General features: G+C 34.5%; 2 protein-coding genes and 1 long non-coding RNA gene across 3 annotated transcripts; 2 read left to right on the top strand and 1 right to left on the bottom strand.

Moving 5' to 3' along the window:
- Window positions 1-1305: 1305 nt before the first annotated feature.
- Window positions 1306-19128, bottom strand: LOC134266133 (uncharacterized). The gene is made up of 4 exons (XM_062748378.1): window positions 19104-19128; window positions 13066-13270; window positions 1541-1651; window positions 1306-1376 (listed from the first exon to the last, which is right to left on the bottom strand). Exons 1-4 carry the CDS (start codon window positions 19122-19124, stop codon window positions 1306-1308), a joined length of 408 nt encoding a protein of 135 aa, XP_062604362.1. The 5' UTR covers window positions 19125-19128.
- Window positions 8077-9500, top strand: LOC134266129 (uncharacterized protein KIAA1958 homolog). Its single transcript, XM_062748376.1, has 2 exons — window positions 8077-8775; window positions 8904-9500. The coding sequence occupies exons 1-2, from the start codon at window positions 8091-8093 to the stop codon at window positions 9092-9094; spliced, it is 876 nt and encodes a 291-aa protein (XP_062604360.1). The 5' UTR covers window positions 8077-8090; the 3' UTR covers window positions 9095-9500.
- A 487-nt stretch (window positions 19129-19615) lies between the features above and the next one.
- LOC134266128 (uncharacterized) lies at window positions 19616-25361 on the top strand. Its single transcript, XR_009991896.1, has 3 exons — window positions 19616-20395; window positions 23038-23144; window positions 24822-25361. It is a non-coding gene; the product is annotated as an uncharacterized LOC134266128 (long non-coding RNA).
- The last annotated feature ends 784 nt before the right edge of the window (window positions 25362-26145 follow it).

The following is a 26145-nucleotide window of genomic DNA, read 5'->3' as shown; positions in this document are numbered from 1 at the left end:
GATCTCGATCCTGGAATCTGAATTATCTTTAAAAACATTTTGGACATAACTTTTGAACAGGTGGTGCTAGGGCTTTCATATTTCATAATTTTATATCTTATGAGAACACCTTACTTTGAGTGCAAATATATTTTATTTACATTTAAGAAAAGTTTAATCTTTGCTATGTTACCATACAGTTGGTTTTATGTATAGACATTGACATTTGTACAATGTAGGCATTTATGGTGAGAACCTCGTTAGATGTTAGAACTTGTGTTCAAACCATTACTTCATTATTTAAACTTATACAATAAAATATGTTCAAAGTATTAGTCATTGTACCAGGAATATTTCTGTATAATACTTCTAATCATTGTTTTTCAGATGAAAAATTCCAAAACATTATTTCTAAAATAACTGTAATATTGTAAGTTATTCTTTTCTAAAGCTAGTTGAGCACTTTTACTTCAAATAATCACCTTTATTGTTTTTATCTTCCAAATCATGGACTGAATGTCTCTATGTAGGGTTGATTTCCTTTGATTGCAATGGTTTTGACGGCAATTATCTTTGGAGAGATATCTCAATGACAAAGATATTTCTTTTCTTTCGAAATTAGTATTATTAATCAAACAACAAAGAATGAAATGTTTTAAAGCTAAAATGATGAGACAAAATTTTAGATAAATATTAAACATGTTATAATCCTAAAGTACTTAATGAAAATATTCAATTTTCAATCTATATTATAAAAATCAAGCCAATCTTTATTTGAATGAAAGTATTAATAACTTACTAAGATTTTGTTTAACTTAATGAATGAGGATGTTCCATAATTTAGAAATGTAAATGTATGCTCAAGGAGTTCCTAGCTTCAAAATTAATACTATGACAATGGTCTTTATAACATTCTGACTATAACAGTTGAAAAAGAAGTATACTAACCTGTGAAATATTTTGAAATCTTCTTTCGACAAAATACCAGGATAACAGCAAGTAATAGAAATAATAACAGAAATCCACAAATGCTAGATAAAGCGATGACTGCATCCTGGTCAATTTCAACACTGTTGGGGTGAGTTGACAACTGTGACCTAGAATTATTTTTTGAATGTAATAAAAGAAACTTCATGATGAAGTATAAAATTTATAATTACTGTTTTTTACAATATACAAATTGTACAACAGCATTGATTCGTGGAGAAAACGCTTTTAAATATTACTAAGCATATACAATACACAGAAACATTTAAAACAAAAGATTATAGATAAGCTAAACGATATTTCTTACTAATGGAAAATATATTTTTAAAACAATTTTTCTTACTGTACTAAACAGCCTGATTCTGCAATATAACATTTCTTCGATGTTTCAATCAAGGTGCAAAAAGGATCTGCAAAAATAACACCAATTGCATTATTTTATATAGTAAATAAAGTATAATGATGATTCATCAAAAGATTTTAAAAATTTAAAATTTCATATACAGAAATAATTATTTTGATCTTATTGCAAGAAAACTAACTTTCAGAAACGACATAAAAATGCGAAGCTTACATTTAAAAGACACGTCGCTGTAGTAGTAAGTCTGAGGACATCCAAAGCGGAATGATTGATTGCACGCATACTGATTCAATGTAGTGCTCTGAGCCAATTCCATACAGTTTCCTTTGTAAACAAAATTTTTAAATATATTTCAGTTAAGTATACCTTTCGTTTGTTAGTTTTTCAAATATATCGCCACACACTGAAATCTTAAAAAGTTTTTGTTAAATACCACTGGCGGATTTTTAGGGGGCAAGCCCCTCCTCCTTTTGTGCCCAAAATACATAAGATATAATCAATCATTTTTGGATTGTGGCTATGGGCCCTATCCTGACCCCAAACTCCCCCCTTTCAAATTCACTGGATTCGCCCCTGATTACCACTCTGGTAAGTGGTAAGTTACTTTATATTCATTAAAAATGTCAAGATTCCTTAAAACCAGATGAAATAGCAAGTTAGCAATCCCTTTATTGACCGGAGAAAAAAAAGAAATACATATCTACTATCTATAATCATTGAAGATACACACGAACAATACACAAATATTTCCATTTCTAATTTTTTTCTCTATAATAACCCTTTGAAAGTAGGCAGAGTTGATTTCCTGATAATTCTGCCGGAATGTAAATTAGGCAGGTCGATAGGTCAGCAGCTAAGGAGGCCTAATACGCATGCAAATCTCGTGCGCATCTGTCTCTGTGTCTGACGCTAAAGAGGCCATATATGCATGTAAATCTCGTGCGGCTGCCTTTGTGTTTGACGTCAGTGTGAAATTAGCACATAAGTCCTCGTGTAATTTAAATGGATTAGTCTACATTCTTAATGTCTAAGTCTACAATTTTATTTCACAATGAAATGGAAATATAAGGAATCACTGTCTAGTTTTGAGAGTATGCCAGGGACATCAACAATAGTGGGGAACATGGGATAATTTTAGCATAACGGGCTTCGCCCGTTATGCAAATTATCCCATGTTTCCCACTATTGTTGATGCCCTGGCATACTCTCAAAACTAGACAGTGATTCCTTAAGTATATCTTATTATAGATGTGGCAAACTGGGGCAACATGTCCAGACCTGGGTTAAAAATTTCGTGTCAACAGCCAGATCACCACAGGTATTTGGGGAGTACAGGATAGTTTCATGATCGTTGACTTTGGTGTCAGATGTAATGGTATTGACCTATGGCTATAGGAGGAGCTAAAAAGGAAAAAAGGTCAGAGATGTACTTCACAAAGATCAGACTATTAAGAAATGTCATCCGTACGGAAGTTCAAAACCTCTGAACACAATAGGAGGTTTTATGATATGATAGCTCTATGATAAACGTGATGACTTTAACTTTTCTATCGTCAACTTCCTTACTTATGTAGCGATATATCTTCATCACTTACAAACCGAGTTTATATATGTCAGTTGATTCGATACGCAAAAGCGATATGAACATTGACAAACAAGTTGATGAAACAAAATTATCAGTCTCGTTTATAGTCATCATTTCGTAAGTTCTATACTCGATACAATGACTTTGTCAGCAATGCAATTTATTATTGAGTTAAATGATGACTGACGTTTTTCATACTAATTGTTAGTCCATTATCTATACATTGAATTGACGACGGATTTTTCCCTTATTTCCCGATCATGAAAAGGAGCACACAGCTGGTGTGACCGGTCGGAAAGGGATGTTCACTCCTCCATGGCACCTGACCCCACCTCTGATATTTTGAGGTCAGTGTTTGCTCTGCTCCTATTTTGTATTGTTTTATTGACTTCGATATTGAATACTCTTCGTTTTCTCCATATCCTTAATTTATTGCAGATTTTGCTGTGGAAAATTAATTAGTGATTGCAGAAATCATTGTTATCCAAGGCAAAAGACAGAACATTTATACCCCCCGTGTGAAAATATATTCAATATGTACGTCCGTCCGTCCGTCTGTTACGCTTTGGGATATCATTTCTTGTCCGCAACTCATACCACTAAATTAAATTTTGATGAAACTTTAATAGAATCTTTATTACATATTCACATTGTGCACCACCTATTTTCTTTTTGATCCGACACATATTTTGGGTATCCCACAGCAAAACATTGACACTGCCATTATACTCATATGGGAGGCGGGGGTACCATTTAGAGAGCTCATTGATAACAGTACTCTAGATTTTACAAGTATGAGAAGTACTTTAAAGGTGTTTGAAAGCTGAGGAAATTTAAGTTGATTTACACATGTGGCACAATAATATAAGTCAGGAGGGTGCTATTCGTTATGAGGGAGATGATTGATGATTGTTGTGCTTTCCGACGAGTTTGCAATAGTTCAGCCGTATTTCAGTATGAATTTACTGTATGAACGGTTTTTAAAGTTTTTTGGGTTTCTCCGGCGGTCCCCAATGAGCCTACTCTTTTTCGAAAACCAGAGAAACGATGTATAACCTGCCAGGGGGCTTGTAATCCCTGATACAGGGCGCCGTTTTACGTTCCGTCCGACGGACTTGGAATTTAATATTAAAATAAAACAGTTAAATTGAAAAGTATAAACATTGTAATAAAATATATATATTTAATTTATTTTTTGTAAAAATCAGCTTTTTGCAAGTATTGTAAAATTGTATAAGGACATTTGTGAAAAGGCAATGCATTGTTTGCGTACCATTAAAAAGTTTATTTCGAATAGGCGTCAAATCAGACATTCTAAAAGTATATGGTTTATAGTAATTGTACAGTCACAAGTTCAGTAAATATAAATGGGTGAACTTTAAATGTCCGATTCTTATTCTTGAAATAATGACTTTATCCTAACGTTTCAGGCCGACGTCAGATAAATGATTAAATTTGTTTTGTATGGTATACTGTTTATCATTATCACAAAAATTCCAAAATGAAGAAGATTTAAGCGAAATTTAAGACCTACAGGATATGGAAGTCAATAAGCCAGTCGACGGTCCATCATCTTGGGTCAGCCCTATTGTTGTTACACCTAAGTCGTCAGGAAATATTCGTTAATGCGTTGACAAGAAGTAAGCTAATAAGGCCATAATAAGAGCATAACATCTAATACCTACCATTGGTGAGACTGTGTACGAGCTAAATGAAAGTTGTATTTTCAGCAATTTGGACCTTAAGAAGGTTTTCATAAATTAGAGCTTGCTGAAGAAATTTTGACATCACCACTTTTGTTATTTACCTTTGACAATTTCGTTATAAAAGACTTTGTTTTGGTGTTACTTCTGCACATGAAATATATCAGCACAACATCCAATAGGCACTCCAAGAATGTGACGGAGTTAGAAACATGTCGGACGACATCACTTTACATGCCCATGCATGTAAAATTTCCTAAAACTATAATATATGGGACACATCTTATTTGTCGAAGGAATCGACCCAACCAGAGAGAAAATGAAAGCTATAATAAAAATTATAGTCCGCCAACAACTGCATCAGATTTCAGAATTTCCTTTGACTGGTTATATAACGGTTTAATTTGTGGAAAGTTCAGTGTCAGAACCGTTGCGAATTTTGACGAGGAAAACTCAACCATTTACTGGAGGCTTTGAAAAACAAGAAACATTCAGGTAGCTGAAAACAAGTTTCATTTGAGAAATTAAGCAAGAACTCAAGTGATAGCAGATGCCAGCCAGTGGGGCTTGGTGCAGTGCTAGTACAGATACAAAAGGGAAAGTTCTATACGTATATTTTAATTTGCAAAGAAAACCTTGAAAGATGTCGAGGAAAGTTCCTTACTGACCGGAAAAGAGGCAATAACACTGGTTTGGGCATATTAATGCTTTTAGATGTATTTGGTCTGATGCTAATTTGATTTGCTAACAGACCACATCAAATAGGCTTCTACGGTTCATCTACAGTAAGAAATCAAACCCATTCTAGCATTCAACGATGGGTTCTGAGACTTCAACTTTTTCCAGTTCACAGTAAACTCTCGCCTGTGTATCTTTAAAGCAATTACACCTTCACCAAGTCAAATATCGTATTTCATAAGATTCGTAGCTCTGCAAGCAGTAACCAGAATGTTGATGATTCAGGGTGTGGAGAAAGTGTCTGCTAGAGATCTTGACGCATACAGAATTAAAGAAGCTTTACAAACTAGATACAGGACAGAATCACTGAGTGTGAGGAAAGCTACATAAAGTTGTCAAAACGAACTCTGCAGTATACGAAAAGTGATCCTCAGAGGTACACATATTGTGATTCTAACAAGTTTGATAGAGAGAAAGTATTAACCGCTCCTTATGAGGGACACAAGGTAATTACTTAAACGAAACAACTGATAGAGAAAATATGGTGGTAATTTGACAGTGATTTCGAACATGTTTGCAATAAATGTTACGCTTGTCAAGTAGTTGGAGATCCATCGTCACCTAAACCTTGACGCAGTAAAGTGCTTCAAGATGTTCCATGGCAAGCTACAGCAATCGATTTAATGAAAATCAGTACTTGTATTGGTGTATGTGGGCTTTTACAGCCTTTTTTAAAACATCTATTTGGAAGAACACAGGATCAGCCAAGATCTGGTGAAAACATTTGATCGTTAAGGCATTCCTGACCGTCTGACGAGTGACAGCAGAGAACAATTAATTTCCATCAGCAGAATTTGAGACATTTCTACAGGAATACATCACCCATGAAACATAAGACATCTTATTGGCTGCATGCTAATGGAGAGGTGAAGCAACAGAATAAGACGGTCACCTTATTAAAAACTATCAGGACAGCTCATGTTGAAGGAAAGGATTGGAGAAGGCAGTTGAGTTGTCAAAATTTCTAACAGTATCACACACAGTAACTGGAGTTGCACAGAACAAACTTATTTTCCGATTTCCAGTAAAGACAAAAATTCCCAGCCTCCCATTGAAAGAGAATGAAGCATTTTGTCACGGCTTTGCCACGAAAGCGGTTGTTGTTAAAGTACGCCAATAACTTTATTATGTAGATGATCACTGCTTTAAACAATACAAAGTTTGCTGAAAAAATAATTCTACGGTATAAATTGTGAGTGTTTAATTAACAATGATGCCATAAACAATACATTTATTCAAAAATTCATTTTACTTACTATCGGCAATATATCATGCCGATCGACCCCGTGTGTTTTTTTTTCAATAGCAGAACTGCAGATTTAAATGCACACCCATGTACTTGTCTTTATTTCATAACTGCACATATTGTTTTAGCGAAATTATACATTAAAAAATTTCTCGAAGTATTTTCAATCAGAAATATATTTTTATATACATGTACGTAATGATAAGAATAGAAACGCTAAATGGTATTTCTAAGAACGGTACTCTACTTCATGTTTTCCAGAAGATGGGAAATTCAATTCATCGCCAAATTCGTTATACCGCCTTGATTTGTAAATTACAAAAGGTGGCGGTTTATCGAGAATTAACTATATATATATATATATATATATATATATATATATATATATATATATATATATATATATATATATATATATAGGAAAAAGAAATTCACTTTTACATGGATACCCACTTCCGCCCCAGCTATCTAGGCAAGTCAAAAAACTTGCTTTCGATGCCGATGGCTTTCTCGCTTCGCTGCCCTACACTAAACGGTCATTGAGAATAGAAGTGAGATACAGTTATTTGGACATTAGTTTTAACAGAGGATTGTTACCAATACATGTTGTAATGAAATTAATTATTATTTATAAAGCACACTTTACAACAACTCTTAAACTAACATAACTGCCCAAAGTGAAGAAATATTAATATATAAAGCACAAAGAAATTCACTTTTACATGGATACCCACTTCCGCCCCAGCCCGGGTTGAACTCTCGACCTTCGGAATCTGTCTCCTAGCAGTGCAGGAACAGCGCGCTAGACCGCTCGGCTATCTAGGCAAGTCAAAAAACTTGCTTTCGATGCCGAATTATATATACATATATAAACAGAATGCTGCAGTCCAAATTAAATAAAATCTTTACTGTTATTACCGGTGCTCTTTTCATTTTTTTAGGCTTTGTTTGCCCTTTCCCATAGTTGATTTCATATTGTTTCAACCATGCAGATTTTTATTCCAATATCTTCTAAGATTTTTCCTCTACCCGAGTTACATCATTATTCAATATTACTCCATTGATTCAGCTTTTTACAAACGTTGCCACTACTTCTTTTGTTTAATTCCTCCAGCATAATGGCGTAAGTATTTTTATTATACCTCCAATTAGAATGAAAGAATCTGATTGGTTGATGAGGAAACAATAAAATTAGCTTATGACCCATTCTTGTGTCACATGACCATTTATGACTTGATTGTTGCAGGAGTATGAGGTATTGACCGGTCATTAATATTATTGACCGCAGAACCTGACCTGTGCATAAAAAAAAAATGGCGGAACATATTACCGCTTCGTTATTTCTTCACGTTTACCATGTTTACTTTACTGTTTTTAGATAAAGACTATAACTCATTAACTTTATGTTATTCGTTAGAAATAAGATATAGACTATAACATTGTGTACTACGTCATTTCCAATGTGTGATTTGTCGTCTGTTTACGAAAACGATGGCTGGTGAATCAAGATTTGCAACTTTGAGTAGTGAGGAACTACAAGCGATCCTAGAGAACCGCGATAGTTCTAACACAAAACAATGTATAGATTCAGCGAAACGAATTTTCATTACATACTGCACTGAAAAGGGACTGATAGTGGACAACGTACTGCAAAAAACAAAAGGTGAAATTGCTGAAATTCTGATCAACTTTTACGCTGAACTCAGAAGAAAAGATGGTGAATTGTATAGTAGATCTTCCATGATCAGCATCAGGTTTGGTTTGCAGAGATTTTTCCAAAAAATTAACTATGACATTATTAATGACCCAGATTTTCGTCTATCAAACGAAATGTTCAAGGCAGTTTTGACAAACATCAAACGAACTGGAAAGGGAACCACTCAGCACAAGGAAGTTATCAGCGATGCTGACATGGCAACATTGTATAGCAGCGGCGTCCTAACCGGAAAGAGTCCGCAGGGGTTGCAGTATAAAGTTTTTCTTGATGTGATGTTCTACACATGTAGAAGAGGAAGGGAAAATTTGAGAAGTATGAAGAAAACTGATTTTGTTTTGAGGACAGATGGCCAAGGAAGGAGATATTATTTAAATGTCGCTCAGTATGAAACCAAAAATCACAGAGGAAGTGATGTTAATGACTATGATGCATCTTCAGCAAGAATATATGAAATACCAGGTAATAATACTTCAATTACAATCATTTAAAATAAAATTCATGTAAACTTCAGTATTAACTAATTTTAGATCATAATCTTCCTGAATTCAACTGCTTTACAATTTTTTCATGTTAATATGTTCATGTAGGTGATGAGAAGTGCCCTGTGTCTAGCCTGGAGAAATACCTTGCAAAGCTGAATCCAAATTGTGAAAGTTTTTGGCAGAGACCGAAGCGCCATATCAAAGATTCGGATGCTGTTTGGTATGATAATTCTCCAGTAGGTCATAACACTTTGGGAAATTTTATGAAAACAATTTCTATGAAAGCTGAACTCTAAACTCTGTATACAAACCACTGCATACGTGCCACGTGTATTACTAGTTTGGATCAGCGTGGGATAGAAGCTAGACATATCATGTCTGTAAGTGGACATAAGTCGGAAACCTCGATAAAAAGCTATTCAACATGTGTAAGTGAATCCAAAAAGCAAGAAATGTTTGATGTTTTATCATCTGTGGTTTATCCATCACCAAAGCTAGGGCTAGAAAACCCAGTAGTTCCAACACATTCTAGTACCGATACTTCAGAAACTCAGCTCTTGGATTTAAATTACTGTGAATTTGAGACTGTCAGTACCGAAAAATTGCTTTCTGAAGTCCTGGTTGATGAAAATAGTTCAGATTTGTTTGTTCCAGAAGAAAAAGAGAATGTTAAAGTTGACAAAATGCCTCAAAACTCTTGTGGTCCAGTATTTAGAAAGTCGGACAAGTGCATATTCACTATTATGTAGGAAAGGAACAACAAAAGTAAAGATAATGTAAAGTTCTTTACTGGACTTTTGTAATCGTTAACGGTTGTAAGATGTGTTTTTCGCATTTCAATTGAACAATCAAATTTGAAGTTATTGTTGCTAAAATTGATATTTCAGAATATGCATTATTCTGTTGAAACTGTTGAAATAAAATGTTTCATGTGTTCAAATTTTTCATTATCATTATTGTCGGTATAATAAAACAATTGATCACCCTTTATGAGGTCAGCATGGTGAAATGATGCCCCTTGACCTGACCCACTCGATGACCTGACCTGACCTCGGCCGTGGGCCTCGGTCAGGTCAGGTCACCTCGTGGGTCAGGTCTCGGGTCATCATTTCACCATGTTGACCTCATAAAGAGTGATTAATTGTATATCATAGTTGTTTTTGTATTTCGGAATTCTAAGGCGAAGTAGTGTAATTTCTGCTTCAAATCTTTGAAGTGCCAGGCTGATTCGGATTTTGGTTTCTTCACTTGGTTCTGTTGTTATTTCCCTAACTCGGAATTTTCTAGGAAAAATAACATTTTCACAGTTTTTCCATTCCTCATAGGTGTCGGCTAAATTTTCGCTTTTTATGGCATTCCAATAGGCATTCCAATAGGCTTGCTTTCTCTGGTTTAAAAGTTTGTACCATAGCAAGAGATGTTTGTAAAACACTTATGCCCCCCAAAATGGAATTTTTCCAAGTCCAAGGGGCAAAACTCTGTCAAAAATGGCACGATTGTACCCAAAACATAACTTGACCTTGATATTCATCTGATAAATCTGTATACTAAATTTCATCTCAGCATGTGCAACGGTTGTGAAGAAAATGAACGGAAACTGCAAATAATTGGAATTTTTCTAAGTCCAAGGGGCATAACTCTGTCAAAAATGGTGCAATCATACCTAAACCAGAACTTGACCTAGATATTAATGTGATATATCTGTATACAAAATTTCATTTCAGTATGTGCAACGGTTGCAAAGAAAATGAACGGAAACTGCAAATAATTGAAATTTTTCTAAGTCCAAGGGGCATAACTCTGTGAAAAATGGTGCGATCGTAACCAAAACAGAACTTGACTTAGATATTCATGTGATATATCTGTATACTAAATTTCATTTAAGTATGTCCAACGGTTGTAAAGAAAATGAACGGAAACTGCAAATAATTGAATTTTTTCTAAGTCCAAGGGGCAAAACTCTGTCAAAAATGGCACGATTGTACCCAAAACAGAAAGTGACCTAGATATTCATGTGATATATCTGTATACTAAATTTCATTTCAGTATGTGCAACGGTTGCGAAGAAAATGAACAGAAACTAAGTGGACCGACAGACCGACAGACAACAGCAAAGCAATATGCCCTCCCTTCTTCGAAGGGGGGCATAATCATAACATTTGGTTTCTCTTTTTGTAAGCATCTTTTTCAATATTAAGATCGCTCCATTCTTGAAATAATTCCTGCACACTTGTATAAGGAAATTCCTCAGAATTAATTTCTCTATTTTCATTGTTCTCTAACAGTTCTTTATGTAAGGGCAAAAGGTCATTTTTTTTTTTTTTTGTATTCAAGAGTTTGCTGCTCCATAGTTAGTAATGAAGTAGTAAAGTTATCGCACTTACTACAAAAAATTGATAATTTTCCGGATATTTCTTCTAAAATCTTTTCTATTCCAGTATTTTCCGCTACTGATTTGGTTCTTGTCTGCGACATCCTGATTTTGTACCAGTCCAAGAATACGTTGATAAGTTAAATTCTTGGCAGTTAATTATTTATAAGACAGATTCCGTAGGTCGAGCGTTTAACCCCGGGCTGGGGCAGGAGTGGGTACCCATATAATGTGAATTTCTTTGTGCTTTCTATATTAATATTTCTTCACTTAGGGCAGTTATGTTAGTTTAAGAGTTGTAAATTGTGCTTTATAAATAATAATTAATTTCATTACAACATGTATTGGTAACAATCCTCTGTTAAAACTAATGTCCAAATAACTGTATCTCACTTCTATTCTTAATGACCGTGTAGTGTAGGGCAGCGCCGCGAGAATTCCATCGGCATCGAAAGCAAGTTTTTTTTACTTGCCTAGATAGCCGAGCGGTCTAGCGCGCTGTTCCTGCACTGCTAGGAGACAGATTCCGAAGGTCGAGAGTTCAACCCCGGGCTAAGGTGGAAGTGGGTATCCATGTAAAAGTGAATTTCTTTGTGCTTTCTATATTAATATTTCTTCACTTAGGGCAGTTATTTTAGTTTAAGAGTTGTTGTAAATTGTGTTATATATATATATATATATATATATATATATATATATATATATATATATATATATATATATATATATATATATATCTACAGCTGTAATGATATACGTGCGACAAGCATTTTTTTATCAGCAACATAATATACATTAGCTTTCCTTCTATAGTGAAATATACTGGCCTCATATATTTGTATACAGTTATGGAATGGATACGAGGGAAATAGCAAATTTATGGTTCCCCGAGGGAGGGGACTATTTCCCGAGGCGGCGAAGGCGCCGAGGGAAATAGTTTCCTGCCGAGGGGAACCATAAATTTGCTATTTCCCGAGTTCCCATTCCATAACTGTTTTATTATACCGAAACAATCATAGGCGATTTAATTTTTTTTTACCAGATATTCCGACATTTAAAAAAATCACTGTAGAGGCATAATTACACATGCATGCGGTTTAACTAATTGTAATTAATATATCGTGTCCTAAAACAATTAAAGTATTTTTTAAAAGTATTTTCACTGACATTTTGTAGAATTTTTGTTGTCTTCATTTTGCTAGTATTCAAGTATGATTTTGACATCGCATGTCGAAATGGTTAAATTGCTAATAACATGACGTCACAGCCTCGAGATTCCTTGAACAGAGCGCCCACTGAAAACTTTGATTGGTTAAAATTACTAATAAATATTCATGAGGGAGTAGTCCCCGGGAGTAGCTCTGATTTTCCAGGGAGTAGTCTTCAGATGAGGGAAATTGTCTCTTCTCGGGGAAATAGACAGTTTTATGGTATTGATTTTATATAGTGTAATTACAGTAGAGGTATAATGATTTGTTTTAAGGTCCCTCTCAAGAAATTTTAACTCGTATGGAGACACTACGTACACCACTATGCGGTGGAGAGCTGTAAATTTTGACGTACACTATATACTTGACACTCAAGGCTATTGAGCAGTGAGACATCATTTACTGACATCTTCTACTGCGACACGAGTGTGACAACAATGTGGGATGTGGAGAACGGTCTATCGGATGAGACCGAATAAACTGAGGTCCCATGTCGCAGTAGATGCTAGCACAAAAGAGATCCCTCACTGCTCAATGGCTCTCAACCGGCAAGTGTTGGTGTCTCCATATGAGTGAAAAAATCTCGAGAGGGACTTTTAACAACATAAAATCAATCAATCATAACGACTTACGATTAAAAAAGGCTAAAATTATTCTTAATTTAAGTGTTGATAATTGAAGAAGATACCTTTTTGAACAAGTGGTCTAGTAGCATCATAGCAGAACTCGACCAATGAAGTTCTTTGTGTATTTGAAACACAGTGATATCTGTACTTCAGGGAACTGTCGCTACTGCAGTTCAGTCTTTTTGATGCTTTCTGCCAGCTGAATTCATCATCAGGGCATTCATTCACAGAAAATACGGGAATGGTATATCCATCCAATTCAGTCATCTAATTAAGGAAGAGTAAACACATATATCTAAACCAAATATTTGATCGCCTGTGAAATAGCTCTTGAAAAATTAAAAGAATGTAGTATAAAATTTATCATTCATAAAGACAATTGACGTATTATATACTTTAAGGCCCTGTCAAACCAAGCTGCATTCACACGGAGTCTTTACGGCGTTGTTTAATTTAAAAAATCGCCGTGGAATCGCATGAAAATTGCACAAATTTCTGTAAAATTTTCACAATATGAAGATGTCACGGCGTCCCTACGGCGACGGATGCGATTCTACGGCGATCTCACGGAGTTCTACTGCTTTCCCACGAGATCTCTCGTCGATTGACTGCGCTTCCGCGGAGTTTTCACGGCGCGTTAGGAGTTTTCACCTCGTGTTCACGGCGTTCTCACTGAGCTTGCTGCGTTCACAATACGTTCACAATGTGTTCTATACTCATTGATATAAATTCAGAAGGATTGTAAAACATTTTTGTTTAAATATACAAGTAACACGATGAAAAGACTTCTAATCATGCCTAGAAATATTCTGATTAATTAAAAATTCTGTATTTAAATAATTAAGTACTAAATTATTAGAATTTAATAGTTTTATGATTAAACTCCTTTTTTCAATTTCATCGGTTCAGATGTGTTGTTAGATTTTCTTTGATTTTATTATGAATGTAAAAAAAATACCAGTAAACACACTGAAAAGTTTTCTACAAAAAATAAGTGAAACAACAGAATAAGTTCTGTTGTAATTTTCTCTTCCATTTTTACACTTAAATGCCCCTAGTGCAGCAAATACGTTGGAAATATTGCTGATCAAAATATGATCCCATTGCTTTTGTTTTGTTAGCTGGTTGACAACACTCTAACAACGCCGCGAAAGCGCGTTGTGATCGCCAACGGACGCTGTAGAAACGCCATGGAAGCGCAATGATCGCAGTGACAACTCCGTGCTGTCGCCGTGTAATCGCAGTCGAAAAAATCACAAGACGATAAATATCATTAGAGGCGTCGTAAAAACGCGATAGAAACGCAATGATATCTCCTAGGACTCCGCGACATCTCCGTGAGGACGGTGAGGTCTCCGTGGAAGCGAAGTCCTCTATCACTGCGTTCGTGCCGCGATCATGTGCGTCTTCACGGCGTTCCTACGGAGCTCCCACTACGTTGTTGGAGATCTCACCGCTCTGCTACGGCGATCATACAACGTTTCTAATGCGTTGTTATCAGACCGCGATCACACGGCGCGTACTTTGTGCATGCCCAAAGTGATCGCCGTCCCCTGGCGTTCTAGGAGACCGAGACCCTACTCGACCCAACGGCGTTCAGTGGAGATCTCGCCACGTTGTCACGGTGCTGTAGGAGACTCTATTGCGATCACCTCGGCGTTTTGCATTTTTTGAGGACGCAATGCAGTCGCCGTGAGGACGCAGCCCCGGTGTGACAGGGGTTTGTAAATTACATAGGAACACTTACCACTGTTTAACACTCAGGTGTTAAAGGTGGTTCTAGAAAATGGGATAGTTTAGCAGGAATAGTTTCTACCGACCACTCGTACTATGCATGGCTCATTTCTATTAGAAATCATAGTTATAATATAAGAGAACATATCTGAAACTATGAACACAGTTATTTGAGGACTTTGAAGTCACTATTTAGCTTAGAAAAAAAATAATAATTTACGAGACTTTTTTATAAGGAATTTCTAAAACAGCTATGTGGTAATTTTGAAAACCTTCTTTGAATTTAATTTTTGTAACTTTAAACAATAGTGTTTTTCTTCTATTAAAGAGTTTATTACACAAATACAAACAAACGTATATATGTAAATGAATGTACAGGACAGTTTGACATAGAGCAAAAAAGAGGTAATAACAAAACTAGCGTGAAAGTTAATGTAGAGAGAGAGAGAGAGAGAGAGAATGAGGAAGAGAGGAGAAAGAGAGAGAGAAAAAGATGAGGGGGCACAAACTTTATAGGATAATTTACGGTAAGATTTTTTTTTTATTTTTTTTTCTACTATTTCCTGCAAGTGTCTTTCAAATTCATCATATTTACAATTTTTTAACAAAATAATTTTCACTACTCTAATTCTTTACGTTATAACATTTTTCAAAGCCTCAGTGTTTAATTTTATAGTTTTGGCATACTTACTTGCAAAAATATATAGTTTTATAATCGGAATTAGTAGATTTTCTATACTTGCAGGAGTTTCTGTTTACCAAATAAAATTGATTGCCCATCCAAAAAACAGACCTGTTCATTTTTTGCAAGATCCATTCCTCAATCTCTAACCAAACTTCTTTTACAACGGAACATTCAACAAAATGGTGATCAATAGTTTCAATATCTTTCTCACAGGAGGAACATAATGTTGAATCAATAAGTCTTCATTTGAAAAGATCGCATTTAGTAGGAATTATTCTATGTAGATTTGGAATTGTTACCATTGACGTTTTGATTCTTGGGTGTTTTGAAAGGTAGCTCAAAACATTTTTCCCAGTATTATTCACTAAATTCTTACCCATTTTGCACTCCATTTTATAACTGAAGTTATATTGCACTTTTTATTCTTAATGATAACATTAACATTTTTACTCTTTAAGAAAATTCCAAGACTGGATGGAAACAGTGGTCTAAGAATTGGCTTTATTTTATAATCCTTAAAACAGGATACTACAGTAGTCTCTTTCTAATTGCTCTCCTTAGTCCTGCATATTCTGATAATTCAACATAGTTTGCATTTGCCTTCATGTTATATTGAATGAAATCAAAACTGTAAAACTTTCCATTTAAATGTAAGAAATTATTGATAAAAACAAAGCCCGAATTAAAGTAATTTTGAAGAAAATTGACTTGCTACCGATGGGAACATCTGGATTATGTCATATGTGTTCTTGAAGAGGACTTAAATCAGCTAAATCAGCTATATATAGCTATAGTCTGATTTACTTTGCACCAGCTGGAAAATACGTTTTCATGGTACTACTCAGATTCTTAATAGTCAATTCCAAACAGCCAAAGATGACTTGTACTTATTGAATTACGCTTATTCAAAACAAAAGTTTTAAAAATTAACAATTTATGAGAATTCTGAAAGGTCTCTGTGAAAAAAACAAAAAAAAATGCTTTTGAAATTTAACAATTTATGAGAATTTTGAGCAATGCCTTTTAAAAAAATCATTCAAATTTTAAAAAAACCAACAACAAAGAAAATTGAATTGCAATATTTTCCTAAGAGGAAAATAAAATGTACCCGAAACTTGCAATATTGCTTGTCGCACGCGTGGCGGAGTAAATAGACCGTCTGCTTTAGAGTCGCAGATTAAGGTGTCGATCCTTACGTTGCGGATTCGAATCCACTGCGGGACGTGGAGACCAGTCTGTATAAATCAGTCTCGTGTCGCAATAGGCGTTGGCACAAAAAAGATCCCTTACTGCTCAATAACCCTCAGTATTGAGCATATGTTAAAATTTGCAGCCCTCTACCGACAAGTGGATGCTTCTCCAAATGAGTTAAAATTCTCCAGACGGATGTAAAACAACATGTAATTGCTGTTCTCATTTAACTACTTCTTTACGCTCTTCATTCTGATAGGCGTTAAGCAATGTCCTTTTCAGTTGGACAACCTTTTTAAAAGATGATTGGTTGATGGGCGGAGTTAAATCAAATGAAGCATAGAAACACGAAATACGTATAGTTGGAAAACGGAACGAAAAGCGGAACTTCGTTTTATATGGCAAATTGGAAGTCAATAAGCAACTTCCAAATTTTGTTCCTCATTTTGCTTTATACACTTTTGCATTTGAGAAAAATTAATATTAGTTTCTTTAACATAAAATTCTTCTTTTAATCTGCTTTACATTTAGGGAAAATGACAAAAGAACTGCAACACCCTCTTTACCACAGAAAAGTTTACCATCCTCATTTATCCAGAATTTTATCATGTAGGAAACGACTCTATTTTGTACAAAGTTTTAACAACTACTCAAGTACTACATTAGAGGTGTTTATCCGAGCTTGCCAGATTGATTGATTGCATGTTGTTAAACGTACCTCTAGAGGAGAATGTTTTATTCACATTGAGATGCCGGCCACCGCTTGCCGCTGGAGAGCTGCAAATTTTGTCTTATACTCGGCACTTAGGGTCATTGAGCTTTTTTCGTGCCAGCACCTACTGCGACAAGGGACTTCGGTTTATACGGTCTCATCTGAAGGACCGATCTCAACGTGGGAATTTGAAACAGCCACGTAAGGATCAACTCCATACTTTGCGACTCAAGAGCAGACGCTCTAACTACTGCATCACGCGGGCGACTATCTGAACTTAACGGAAAGGTTAGCTCTGATGGCAATCTTAAGAATATTTTTTTTACATTTTACATTATACCATGGTTCATCTAGATATCAAATATTTGCCGCCCTTTTTTTTCAAGACATAACCTTTTTACAATAGAAATGTTCACTGAAACCCCCATGCGTTTTGTTAATGTAATTATTGAAGTAAATAACCAGTGTAAAAAAAATAGTACTGAAAGATGTTGGAGTTGGAACTTATGCCCCCTTCCGAATGAAACAATTGTCCTTTTTTTTTAAGCTTGTCAAATTCTTTTCAGGTAGTTTAATTCCCTCTTTCAAATTCGTTTCTAGGTCACTGAGCTGTCAGCTGAATAAGAGACTGACAGCTCAATAAGAGACTATTATCAATATTCAGACCTACGACAAAAGTTAGTGTCAAAAACGTAAACACGTGGTAAAAAAAAAAAAAAAAAATCTGCGTTGACACTCGCCGTCGATTTGCAACGTCACGTCTTTATGACGTTATTTCTCTGTTTTAGTGAAAATGTCATAAGGACCCTTTTCTCATGGGCGCAATCATATCTGATTTTCCTCCATTCTTTAAATACGCATATTGATATAAAAGTTACTATGGATTATATATCCCGTGATAGACTTCAACTTTTGGAAAAAAATAGTCGGGTTTGAATTATCTTCATAATAAGATAAAAGCGATAAGTTTATTATTTTTCAAAGGTGACTTCTCAACAGATCTTAACTTCCTGTCAGAACTTCTGTTTGTCAATAAGGTTTTTGATCTATGATTTCCACGTAAGGATTGTGTAATAAACTATTAAACCAATCTTATAATTTATTTTTATATCTTATCTATGTAATGACGTACTTTTATTGTGTAAGATAATATGTGCCTGTTTCGGATCAAGCGGCTTTAATAATAATTTAATCTAAAATAATCTATTCTGTTTTCTGTTCCGTACCGTTTTTCTGTTCGGCGTAGTAGCAACACCTTACAAGTAGATTTTATTATGTTGTTGACCCTATTAAAATGTCAGATAACCTGAACGATTAATTAAAATATACTTCTTGTTTTGTAGAAGAGTGTCTTGTGACTATATTAGGTTAGATTTTTTTGACTTTGGCTATATAAATACATGTAGACGAAATAGAGAAGTGTAGTAACCACATATAGCTCCGCCTACTGCAATTTGACTGCACGGCGGTTTAATCAGGTATATCCTGCTTATAGCTAGTAACCCGTTGTTATGAACATGTTTTTTTTTCAACTAATCAAGATCCAGGAAGACGGCCAATGAACGCAATTGTAAGGAAAGAACAAATAATGGATAGCTCAGAAGCTTACGTAATGCCAAAAGAAATGCCCAAATGAGATATGTACATGTAGTACAGGTGTAGTATGCAAATAAAGAAAAAACATTCAACACTCTTAGATTTTTTAAAGTAGAGATTTAACATCAATAAATGTTTCATTACCCATTTATTTTCTCTTTAAATGAACTCTGTCAGATAACCTGGGGATGCAAAACTTCCATCAAATCAATACCCTCTGGAATTAAAAAATTCTTACTTTCGGTTTCGATTCTTACTCCAAAATCCACAATAGCATAATATTTGATAATTGTTTCCTGTTTCGTTTTCTTTATTTTGTTTTTCTTTCATATCTGTTCAGGGCTAAACATGTAAAATGATAAAGTCGAAATATGTAAAGATTTACCTTTGTAAAAATAACATATATACTGCATGCAGCGCTTAATCTTGTATCAGTATAAATCTTGCTTTGCTTGCGAAGGGTTTTCCTTCCGCTTCTTAACAGTGGTGCGTTCAAGATCCGATATCGCTATTTGCAATGGCGTGGTCACCTTTAAAAAAATTAAATTTATCGCTTATATCTCATAATGAAGAACAAACCCGATCATTTTTCTTTTCAAAGAATAAAGAACTTATGCCTGTACTCGGACAATATTTAAGCCTTCATTACTATACTCCCTTTTAGAAAATCTTTAAGTACGGCTCCGTGTAAAAATCATGCAGATAGTACAGAAAAGGTGATTCATCGATAATCTTCAAATTCATAAAAATTGGGTTTAATATATTCATTTGGGTCTAAAATGAATATAAACAGTTGATTTCGTTATAATTCTTCTTTTTTCATATAGCCAGGGATAAAGTACTTGAGGTGTAATTTTGTATAGATAGTGTGCAAATGATGCCTATTTCAGGAAAGAATATCTTTAAAACCCAAGAAGATGTACAAAAACTTAATACATCATGATTAAAGTGAAAATGGAAGGCTTAATAAAAATTTACTTTAACATTTTTGTGCAAACGAAGTATTGAAAAGATACAAGGTGTTTAAAATCGAGAATTTGTTAAGATTCTTCAAAAGAGTTATCTCCCTTTGCAAGTTTACATAGGTGGCGCTAGTAAAAATAATGGCAGGCTCCATGGTTAGCTGTACGCTGCAAAGTTATTTTGATGCATCCTGTGATGTATATTGCAAAAATATGTGTGAAGTGACATAAATTGGTTGGAAGGATTTTACAAGAACAGATTAGGCATAGTTTTTGGGGCGAAAGTAGGCATGTGTCGTGTTGATCAGTATATCCATTATTGACCATGTTGACGCTTTCCCGAAATGCTACTCGCCTACTGACACCATTGTGATCGATCTCGGAAGTTAAACTTCTACGGTAATCCACCAGAGTGCAAGAGTAAACTCTCAGAGAGGGGTGGCAGTCCGATTTTTCAGCATACTCGACTTGGAGAGGGAAAATGTCACATTTGGACAGTTACATTTCACCAGGTAAGATCAGATCCAGAAAAATGTCTTGATTAAGATAATTAATTTTGTAGCTTGAAATAGCTATGTAGCTTTAATATGTTGACGGTGCGACCGTTAAGGCGAGCGCAGATTCTTATCCATATTCATTTAGATTGGACATGTAAATCCGCACATGACATTTGGTGCGTATTAGACTCTGATGTCATATGACGTCGTTTGTATGTTGCTTTACCAAACCGAAGCCTGAACAAGGCTGATTTCAATCAGTTAATGACTGTCTTTCTATCTTAATTAAATCAAGACAAAATTATTATTCGTTTATCTTTTGTTGTTATTCTCACGAGAACGTTGCTTTAGAGTTTGTGTACGAATCAAAGCATTGCATGTGGGTCTAAATTACTGCGATAAAAAATTCTACGAAATGAATTTGCAGTATTCCAAATTTTCTCTTTGCACAGGCATTGTCATTAGAGCTCGCAGTTACGTGCATCGCTTTGCGACCCTCGCTGCACTTGCTATTAATCTATTCAAAATAGCTTGGTAAAGCTTTTTATATGCAGTCAAATGTATTTTACAAGTCCTATATGACAATGTATTATGAGTCTTAAAAATAACCTCAAATCATAGATACTTAAATTGTAGTATTGCAGCTGTTGAATACTTTTAATTAAGCAAAAGACGAATTTCCATTTTCTCAAAAGCTCGTGTACACTATACCATGTATACCGTTAATGGAAGGCAATTTTCAGCACAATGTTTTTGTCTCTAGCATTCTCCAAATTAACTGAATGAGTCCTCAAGCATGACAGTCTACTATTTGTTAATACAAATCAAAAGCTACACACAGTTTTTGTCGGTTTACTGTATACAATTATTGCTGTTTTTAAGGTCATGCATGCAATACGATGATTTAGACACCTGAGGAGTACAATATTCACTGAGCCCGAAGGGCGAAGTGAATATAGTACTTCGAAGGTGGATAAATCATCGTATTGACTGCAAAAAACAGCAATAACTGTTTTATTATATGATTAAATGATAGCAAACTCCTACAAGACTGTTTCTTTGCTTTAATGGAAAGTAACAAGAACTTTCAACAAGAACACGTTGTAACAGAAAAAATTGAACAGGTCAATAATTCCTTATATTGACCTGCAATAACTCCTTGTATTGACCTGGAACGTCACGTGCAGGTCAATGCAACGTAGCATTTTTCTAACATAGTTGGTTCTCAGTCAATCAGAGAGAAGAAAATTATTCAATCAGATAATAACATACTTTATTTACTTCATCACCAAGAACAAGAAAGTTTCTTTTTACTTTATACAGCCAAAATTGAAAGATTATTTTTTCAAACACACTGCTCAATGCTCACATTTAAAATTGTAGTTTTAGATGATAAATAAAGTGGACCTTCAGATATCTGGACGCCAGATATCCGGATGCTTCAGTATCCGGAGGCTTTTTCATCAAAACGGAAATTTTTAACGTTATTTTGTCTTGTTTAAATGGTAATTCAGGTATCTGGATCCTTCACATATCTGGACAAATTGACTAGGAACCAAAGCGTCCGGATAAATGAGGTTCCACTGTAGTTGCCTCCAATACGTACCGTACAAATCTTGTGAGGTTTGCATGTCCTACTTTTGATATTTGATTGAGGGTTTAAATGAAAATTGTGCACCTTGTACTGCTGTCTTAAACTATGTAAAGAAAACTGTAAACTGATAGCCAATTTACATGCAAATTTAAGCTGACGTCAGATACTGTCAGACCTGTTTAAGTAACTCTGCACTCCCCTGTGTGCAATGAAGCATGAAAAAGTATGATTGACAAGTATGGTTAAGGCAGTGTTTAAAATAACTGTTGCTCAACCGCCTGAGATGCACAAATTTTGTCACAGGCAAACAGATTGAAACAGATTTCAGATTTGACACCCGACTGGACATGTAAAATTTTTCAAAAACTTTAACCTTGGTCATGACTTTTGAATGAAAAAAAGAGGTCTTTTCTCATTGGGATTCATAACCAAGGCGCACATGGATCTTAAAAAATAGATAGAAAACTTGGAATGGTTTAAGTAACAATCTTTTAAAATCTCAAGAACAGCAAAGTGATGATATGGAAGCATTCTCTGATGATGTAGTGTATAAATAAATTGGTTAAGTTAAACCCCCCTTTGGGTAGGATGGGGCCACAATGGGGATCAAAGTTTCACATTGCAATATATAGGGGAGAATCTTCCCTAGAACAGCAAAGCCATGATTAATATTGTACTGATATGGAAGTCATTGGAAGAAGCCTAAGTAGTGTGGCTTCAAGTTTATAATGCTGTTTAAATTTTACTAAAGTTAAAACCGGAGACATATTGCAAATGATGAAAAATACACTAGTAGAAAAGATATTTCACATACAGCAAAACTCATTTACTACGAACATGGATATAGCGAATTCATGGATATAGCGAAGTTATTTTAGATCCCCAGCTATATAAATTTAACAAATTCCTTATATTGATATAAGGAGTAACAGATGTAGCAAAGTAATTTCATAGGTTCCGGTGACTTTGTTATAACTTTTGTTTCACTGTATTTCATAAATTAGTATTATTTTTGTTGAAATGAATTACATGTATACCCCATTTTTAATTAATAATTTCACAGAATGTACACGATGGGCTGCATCATGGTTTTGAAGGAAAAGGTTACACTATTTATTACAGACGGCAAGGAAACACCATTGAACACCACCAACTAATAAGACTCCAAAGGTGGGAGAATATATGTCATGCAACCATTTTAGATTTGTAGGACTCCAAAGTGCGATGGGACTCCAAAGTCCGATGGTCACGCCAAAGTCCGATGGTCTGCGCCAAACCCCGATGGTCTGACACGCCAAAGTGCGATGGTGCGGAGAAACAATTAACGTATATGACGTCATAGTACTATTGCTCCAAACTACAAAGCCACACCATGCCAAGGTTTTAAATAAGTATTTACATTCTTCATTATGCGAAAATTAATCATTATCTCTCGAATAGTTGCAAAACTAACCCTAATCGGTAGAAAAGTGAGTAGGACTAACAGCTTTATAGGTATCTAGATATCTTTGGTGGGTGCGATACTAAACCCTAATAACTTGACTAGTGTGTGAGGACTAACCCTATATCAAAGCAATTTAAAAGGACTGATCCTAATCAGTTGTGTGGTGTGCGAGGATTAATCCTAATATCTCTGAAACATGTCAGCAATACGCAAAATGAATAAAAGCGTCTGCAAGAATAAATTCGGAAATGAGCATTTGAATGCATGAAAAGGGCGTCAAGGATTGACGTCGAATTATTTTGTTTCTTCGAACCATCGGACTTTCAGTCTATGCGAAAGTCACCGGACCGTCGGTTTTTACCGGTAAAATTTAGGTCGGGTCGGTAAAAAATTTTAGTATACAGGACCAAATGTCCGATAAAAAATAAGGCCAAATAAATCTAAATTAAGAGGTACACATGGTCAAATTCCCCACAAATATCCTTTATTTGACCAATTTTGTAGTAATACCTGATTAATTTTTATGTATTACAACCCTGTCATGATCGTTTTTATTCTAATTCGAATTTCCTCTGTCAAGGATTAGAGATCTTTAGATAGCTCATACGTAAATTTGGTTGGGAAAATATTTAGATAGCTTATACGTAGATTCGGTTGGGAAATTATTTTCAAATGATTATTGACTTGAGTAACCATAATGAATTGTTTCAGGAAAAATAAATATGCATTGAAAGTGCATCTTAAATTTAAGAAAATCTTTGATACAGTGTATGTTGTATAAGTCAAATATGAAGAAAAAAATGCATGCAATTATATAAATAGACATCTTTTGCAAAGGAAAATTATAAATAGTTAACTTTCCTATTTCACTCTGTATTTATTTAAGGTTAAATTTCACAGTGAAAATTAACCCCATCCCACCCACCCTCTTAATCTAAAGTATAATAATGATTTATGGATTTTAAAGGGAAAAAAAGTCGGTCTGGTAAGAAATTGTTCGGTCTGGTCAAAATTTTGTTTTTACCAGACATTTTGTCCTGTAAAAATTTTAAACTTTCGCGTAGACTGGACTTTGGCGTGTCAGACCATCGCACTTTAGCGCAACGTGTCTCATAGGAAACGAGCCGTCGCACTTTGGCGTGACCATCGGACTTTGGCGTCCGTGATGACAACAAACCATCGGGGTTTGGCGCAGACCATCGGGGTTTGGCGAGACCATCGGGCTTTGGCGTCACCATCGCACTTTGGATTCTTACAGATTTTTAATGAAATTACTGCATTTTATAAACTTATAAAATCAAAATGACCATTTAGTACCTTAATAATAATGTGGCATAAACTAAAGAGTTCTAAATTGATGAATGATAAATACATGTACATGTATATTGTAATTATTATTTTAGGAATAATGGAAAATAAAATATTTAAAGCTGTCAAAAAGCATAGATTAGAGTTCAGTGGATTCCGTGACGGTACTTTGGATAATGTTAATCAAGCAGTGATTCTCTTCCCAAGGATCTTAAGTGCTTTTAGAAGAGGCTAATAAACAAAGGACAGTCACTTACTACAGAAGAGAAGCAGGGGAGATTAGTGATATTCTGTTTGGCATGTACTGCACCTTACAAAGATGTAAAACTTTTAAAATTGTGTTTACAAATACAATGTTTATATAATAAATGTATCTAGTAATCAATATTAATATGATTAATATTTTCAAATGTTTTTTACAACATTTTGCTGTTCATTAATGAAAAAATAATTTGTGTTGTATTTGAATTTGGAAATGTAAAGTAATTTATTTTGAAATGTAAACTGATATTCTTACATGTAAACATGTATTGGCGTGTGTACATGGTGTATATATTTGACTCTGACAAAAGATGATGCTACTTCTTTTTTTGGTGAAATTATTAATCACAATGATTTTTGTGCAAATGATTTTTTTTAAATTTTTGATAGGGTATGGTATCTATGAAACGTACTCAGCATTTTTGTTTGGCTATTTTTTAAATCATAGATATACCGGTATATTATTTTCTTGATAACTGAAATCCTGAAAAATTGATATTTTGTTGGTTTTTGTCAACATGAATTATCTCCCCTTTTCAGCTTGAAATTAGAAATAATACTGTACATAGATATAATTTGATTAATGAAAATAAATAATTGTGTTGTATTTGGAACTATAAAGAAATTTAAATTATTTAGTAATGCTATTTTTGTTTTAACATGCATGAATATATACATGTCATTTATTCGACCATGACGAAAAAGTGAATTTCCATTTTTTGTATGAAACTCTTCAATGAATTTTGGAAATTAATAATCATTTGCCCAAAAATGTTTATTATTTTTTGCCATAAGGTATGATGTCTATGAAGTAAGTGCAGTCTTTCTGTTTGGCAGTATTGTATTTTTTCTTTAATTTTTTTATCATATAGCTGAATTTAGCTGTAAATCCTTTTAAAATTGAAAATTTCAGTTTTTCTCGACATGGATTATCTCCCCTTTTCAGCTTAAAATTAAAAACTACTACTGGACGTGGTAATATTTGGATTAATTATAAAAAGTAATTAATTTAATTGTATTTGAAATTGGTAATATAAAAAAAATGGTTTTGAAATTCTATTTATTTTTTACATGCCAACATATATGGCATATATTGGACTGTGACGAAAAGGGTGAAATTACCATTTTTTGTACAAAATTCATCAGTTATTTTGGGAA

The sequence above is a fragment of the Saccostrea cucullata genome, unplaced genomic scaffold (genome assembly GCF_032062105.1).
Source record: "Saccostrea cucullata isolate Sc308-1 unplaced genomic scaffold, CSIRO_AGI_Scuc_v1 ctg1135, whole genome shotgun sequence".
Classification (NCBI taxonomy): domain Eukaryota; kingdom Metazoa; phylum Mollusca; class Bivalvia; order Ostreida; family Ostreidae; genus Saccostrea; species Saccostrea cuccullata.
Note: the sequence above shows the minus strand (reverse complement) of the source record. Positions and strands in the feature narration are given on the sequence as shown.